The 6,051-nt window shown below is 47.8% G+C and overlaps 1 protein-coding gene across 2 annotated transcripts; it reads right to left on the bottom strand.

The window, feature by feature from the left end:
- Nucleotides 1–961: 961 nt before the first annotated feature.
- On the bottom strand, nucleotides 962–5,304 carry phlda1 (pleckstrin homology-like domain, family A, member 1). 2 transcript variants are annotated; one of them, XM_030113376.1, is made up of 3 exons: nucleotides 5,169–5,291; nucleotides 4,607–5,104; nucleotides 962–2,317 (listed from the first exon to the last, which is right to left on the bottom strand). In XM_030113376.1, the coding sequence occupies exon 2, from the start codon at nucleotides 5,096–5,098 to the stop codon at nucleotides 4,640–4,642; it is 459 nt and encodes a 152-aa protein (XP_029969236.1). In that variant the 5' UTR covers nucleotides 5,099–5,104; nucleotides 5,169–5,291; the 3' UTR covers nucleotides 962–2,317; nucleotides 4,607–4,639. The 2 variants fall into 2 exon arrangements, with proteins under 2 accessions (XP_029969236.1, XP_029969235.1); XM_030113375.1 differs by having other exon boundaries at nucleotides 4,607–5,304.
- Between the last annotated feature and the right edge of the window lie 747 nt (nucleotides 5,305–6,051).

The raw sequence follows: 6,051 nt of genomic DNA on the forward strand, positions 1-6,051 counted from the left end.
AAGTAAAAATAAAGAAAACATAACAATCTCAATATCTAACACTTGATTCACATGATTTGAAATCACAAGAAAATTTTTGTCATTCAGCTGTTATCAGCGTAACTTTATAATTTTATCAAAGTGGACGCTTCAACAAAAACTATTGATCTTATGTATTAATCTGCACTTTTACCCGCTTTAGTTTGAAGAACTTTTGTCTTTTTCTCTTGACGAGGTTCAAACACGCAGCTTCAAGAGTGCGAAGAGACAAAAATCCAGATGCAGCACAAACCTGAACAATTCACTTGGAAACAGTAAAAATATTTTCATTCTTGCCCCTTTTGACAATCACTAAAGCAAAGGGCTCTGGTTCATTTCTCTCTGAAATGTGTATTGATTGGAAACGTTAACTCTGTAAGTTTTCCAAATAAATCCTGTTTTCCATCATTCAAAGCTGAAGAAAAGAAGAAAGGTAAAAGTTTGCTTAAGACAGAACTTCTTAATAATTTTATATTTCTTGGCTGTGGTCCTGATGTGGAATTTTAGGCCTGGTTTAATTGAACAGGATGAGCAAACCGAGGCTCATCCTGACATCAGCGACACCCCATTTATTTTGGACGAGAGTGAAATCCAGCCGGCGGCGGCGGCGGCGGCGGCGGCCCTCCGAGCCCCCCGTGTGTCACAGAGATGCCGTCATGCGCGCCGTGCTTAATTGAATTAGCCGGGCTTTAGACAGGCGAGTCGCCGGAGCCGCGTGTGCGTTTGACATTACGCGCTGGCAGCTTATCTGAGCGGCGGCAACTGGCGCTGAAACCCAAATCGCTTCTACTTTTAGAGCAGGAAACCGAGGGGTGAGAGGCTCAGCGCTCGTAAAGCACGAGAGGCCGGAGACCGACAGAGCAGCGGCGAGTTAACCAGGTCGCCGGAGTGACCCCGCTGAACCCCGGCTCATCACACACACACACACACACACACACACCGCTCAGCTTTTATTTGGGCTTTTATTAATGGAATGTATATTTCGAGGTATGAAAATAGATCTCACATTGAAATAAGAAATCGGACAGTGGCTACAAAGGGCACAGCTACAACCGAGAGGGTAATGATGGCAACAGGAAGGCATGTCAGAGAGGCGTCCCGCCGCGGCGCTCCGACCCTGTGTGGGGGATGACGGCGGCGCCGAGGCATGCGCCGCTTCGACACGCCGGCCGGGGCCAGGTTGAAAACCACCACCGCAGACGGGGGGAAAACATCCCCCGTCGATGAAAAACAAGACAGAGGGGAAGTTCTGAGGCCGTTAGCCGCTGCGTGACGCGCCGGGTGTCACGGTCCTTCGCGGTTTTCTTCGGTTCTCTGACTGGAAACACTCCAGGTTCTGACGTTTCTCAGAGACAGAGCTGCTACGAAGACAGAAAGGTTCGAGATGCTAGCTATAAAGAACGGTAAACAATTACAGGCGCCAGAAACTGATTCCAGAATTTAGCTTTAGCATCTCATTACGGTAACTTTATAACACTATTTTTGTATTTAATTAATTGTTTCAATATTTAAAGCTTCTTGAAAGTATTTTGGAATCGTCAGAATGTATTTAAGCTAGCAGGCGAAACACTGAAAAGCAGGGATTTGGTTAGCATCTGTAGTTTTCTTCACATAGTTTTTTAGATTGACATGTTTTTTCTTTTATTTCTGCTGTAGTTTCAGTCCGACTGACTTCAGAGCAGCTCAGCATCTGAGACCCGCCACCCGGAAGGCCTCGTCTCTGTAACCACTGAAAACAAACCAGAACCCAGAACCGTCCTCCATATAAGACTCAAAAGGAAACCAAGGGGCCGATGACTGAAACACACACAGTGAGGATGTAACGTTTCCAGTAGATATGAACAGATCTGTGGCCAAATACAGTCACCACTGCACAACAACGACAGAAACTCGGTGAAAAAATGAGTCTTTGGTTCAGTTGAGAAATGAAAACAAAACAAAAAAGAAAAAAGAGATGACAGGTTGTTTTTTTTAAGCACGATAAAGTCGTCGGGTAACAGAAGCGAGAAGCTGAGATCCTGCTTCACTCGTCAACATTTTTGAATAGAAAAAATATATGTACAGGTCTAATAAATAGGGGCCGGAGCCACCGCACGCTGGAATACAGCTGTTTTCTCACATGCTTTCTGTCCATCAGTCTCTTGTGAAAGAAGTGTCTGTATTGGAAGGGGGAGGGGCGGCGGGGGCCGGGGGAGGCCTCGGCCTGGGGGACGGGGTCTCCCGCTGGGGGGGGCGCGGCGGGGAGGCGGCGGCGGGGGGTGCAGCTCGGGTTCGTCCTCCGGATCAGCGTCCGATTAACCTGCGGACAGAATCGATTAGTGGAGCGAGGACACAGCAGATCCGATCAGGACTGGTTCTACAAACGTACGAAAAGCTCAAGCGTGACCGAGTTTCCTGCTGAAACACGCCAGAGCGGCCGTGCACGTGGCCCCCGAGTGTTTACGTCGTGTTCGGTGACTCATGGTGACAGATAAAGGTCGGGGTCTTTATAACGACTAACAGCAGAGAACAAGTGGGGAGAAAACAAAACTCAACCAGACATTGGGAACTACGTTTCTCTTTTTTCTAATTATTTCTAATATATGACAAAAATACATATTATATATTAGAAATATATTAATATACTATTTCATTCACTGACCTCCCTGAGGTTCATACAAGCCAGAGCTGCACTGACTGGATTCAATTTAAAACTTTCATCTGGGATGGATATTAAATGTGAAAAGGAAACGGGATGTCTCGGTGTCACTGTCTTAAAGTTATCGCTCTTCAACTCAGCGTCAGTGTGTTTATCGCCTCCCATCCGCTGATTTCATCCTTCAGAATAAAACTGACTGGTCCTTCAAAAGAGTAACGAGGCCGTTTGAGGAGTGGAGAAGTCGAGACATTTAATGCAGCCATAAAGGAACAAAGGTTAAAGAAAAGCTGCCTCAAAAGAGAATGAAAAAGAAGAATAAATTCTTCACAGTCGGGTCACCTGATGGACAAAATATTCTGAATGTCCAGGTGTGGTTTGATGAATTCAGGCGTTTTAGATAAAAGATATGCTGGAATACTTTTTTATTATTATTATTATTTTTTAAGCTGAGTAACTGTCATGCAGCCTCCCACCAGTAGTCGGCACTGCAGAGCCGTCAGATCGCAGTCTGGGAGACATTTTCTCTCTCAGGTAGCACAGTTTGTCAAAAATCTTCATTTACAGTGAAAACAGGATAATTTAGTTACATGAAAAGATTTGAAGAAGTTATTGTTATACTGTCAGCCCGAACGCCCGAATGCTAAATGCTAAATGCTAACCTACACTCAGATTATCTACTGTTTCTTACTTCAGCAGCATTTAAAATCCAATAAAAGTTGTGATTAAAGGCTTTAAATACCTTTTAATAAACATAATACAATTTGTGTTTAATGTTTCGAGTACTTAACTATAAATTATGACACATTTTGACTATTTTCTGAGTGTTTTTCTCGTTTTCACTACGGTTTGACGAGTCTAAATTAAAGATTTCTGCTGAGCCAAGAGGGAACCCTTCAGGAATATTACTGCTTTAAATTTTAAAAAGTCCTATTTTAAGATTCCTTCGTCTGTTTAAAGAACCACAGCTGGCCTTTTAAAGAAGTCAGTCCTGTTTTAAAGAGTATCAGGTATTTAAACGTTACAAGGCTCTTAATGTAGTTTAAAGTCTGTCTAACAGACTCAAGCCTTGGTTTAATGAGTCCAGGTGCTAAAAGTTCAGAGTCCAGGTTCATGTTTAAGGATCTCAAAGTCTCTTAAAATCCTAAAAAAAAAAAAAAAAAAAATCATTATTTGGATTGTTTAGTCTTTTTGAGGATGATAAAGAGTTAAAGTTGATCAGAGAGTTCCTTTCCTGACTGACATTTAAAGCTGGTCGAACACAAAAAGCAGAAACTAAGAAACGTTTCTGTTCGTTTGATAAATCCACCAGACTCCAGACGGGTTCCTGAAAGATGGACAGTGACCCGACGTGGGACCAGATGTTCTCAACCTGAACATCCGGGGAACGCTACAGAGAACTGACCCTCAAGGAGCTGTCCAGGCGGTCCAAGACCCAGAGGACCAGCATGTGGCTGCAGGGGAACCTCTGGCTGGTCCTAGATCAGTGGACCCTAGGTGGACCTTGCACCAGGTGAACTCCAGGTCTTCCTCAAACCAGGGGACCCCCAGGTAGCCCCCCAGGTGGTCCTGATCTTAGGACCAGCGATCCATCAGGAGGTCCTAGGACCAGGGGACCCCCAGCTGGTCCCGATCCTAGGACTGTTGGACCCCCAAGAGGTCCTCGGACCAGTGGACCATCGGGATGTCCTAGGACCAGAGGATCTCCAGCTGGTCCAGATCCTAGGACCGGTGGACCCCCAGGTGGTCCCAGGATCAGGGAATCTCTAGATGGTCCTGGAACCAGTGGACCTCCAGGTGGTCCTAAGATCAGGAACACTCCAGGTGGTTCGAGGACTGGTGGACCCCCAAGTGATCCTCAGCCCAGCAGACTATCAGGAGATCCTAGAACCAGCGCACCCCCCCCCGGAGGTCCTGGGATCAGGGGGTTTCTCTCTCTCTGGGCTGTCTTACCGGTGCACCAGAGTCCTCGGGGGTCTCCGCGGGTCACGCCACGTTGGGGGCGCTCCGGACGGTCTTCTGCCCGGGCATCTGGACCACCAGCAGCTGCTGCTTCTGCCGGGTGGACTTGACGGCCAGGATGGCCTGGCGGTTCTTGTACTGGACCATCTGCAGGGTGATCTCTGCGTTCCAGCCCTCGTCCTGCGGGCACCGGAAGTCGATCTCCTTGCCCTCCGTCATGACCACCGTGAAGTACACGTACTTGCCCTTGCGCTCCACGCAGTCCACGGTCTTCATGTTGGCGAAGTGCAGCTCCTTGACCCTGCCGGCGTCCCCCCCGCCGTGCGGCGGCTGCTGCGGGTGGTGGTCGTGCTGCTTGGGCGGCAGCAGCAGGACTCCGTCCTCCGTCAGGACGCAGCGCTTCTTCTTCCACAGCTGCAGCAGCCCGTCGCTGCGCTTCTCCAGCAGACCCTCCTTCAACACCTTCCGCCCGTTTTCCAGCATGTTCCGCGGCTGCGCTCCTCTCCGGTCCTCCGGTCCTCCGGTCCTCCGGTCCGCTCCTCTCGGCTCGGCTGCTCCGCTCCTCTTCCTCTCCCCTCCTCTTCCTCAGCGGCGTGTCAGGCGGCGTTTCCCCGGAGCGCGTGAAGGCATGAGCGGCTGCACGGAGGAGGCTGCGCGCCCGTCTGACCGGAGCGTCTGCTGCTGCTGCCGCTGCGTCCCGGCCACGGAGAGGTGTGTGTGTGTGTAGGAGGGAGGGAGGGAATGAGGGAGGGAGGGGTCGGAGCGCGCGCCGCCCCCCCCCCCGACTGACATCCAGCCTCCGGAGAGGACGACAGTTAAATAAATTTAATGAACTCTTTATTATTATACTGTGTTTCATTATTATTCCTATGGATTCAGAGTTTTAACTCTTCAGTTTATGCAGAAGCGTGAAAAAGAAAATAAAAAAAAAAAACACCAAACAGCTCCAACTCGGGAAGTGTTCGTGCGTAATTTTCATGCGTAATCGTCTCTTTTCTCCCATAAAATTCCGACTTTTAAGTTTTTTTTTTTTGTTTTTTTTTTCAGTTCCACAGATTTGAATCAGGAGTAATGAGAGAAAACATCTCATCACATCTGGCGCTCGTGCTTCAGATGCTTCCTTTCCAAGTCTGGAGCAATGGCGCCACCTGCTGACAGAAACAAGCAGCCACACTCAGAAAAGACATCCACTAAATGGGCCTGAAGAGTTCTACAACAGTGTCGCTTTACTGGAAAATGATGTGAATTCAAGGTGAATAACAATCCAAATGAGAACAGGCTTAACTGTTATTACACCGCAAAAACTGCAAAAATTTGAAATATGACCAAGTTCATTTATCTTGTTTTCTGTCAAAATGTCTCTTCACACAGTTGCTTCAACCTGTGGATCTGCAGCCACGTGGATCTTTTGGACCATGAAGTTGCTCCATGAAGTT

Source organism: Salarias fasciatus, chromosome 17 (assembly GCF_902148845.1).
Source record: "Salarias fasciatus chromosome 17, fSalaFa1.1, whole genome shotgun sequence".
In the NCBI taxonomy this organism is placed as follows: Eukaryota; Metazoa; Chordata; class Actinopteri; order Blenniiformes; family Blenniidae; genus Salarias; species Salarias fasciatus.

Excerpts from the sequence above, each read along its gene's own strand:
- phlda1 (XM_030113375.1), bottom strand. The coding sequence starts at position 5,098 with ATGCTGGAAAACGGGCGGAAGGTGTTGAAGGAGGGTCTGCTGGAGAAG.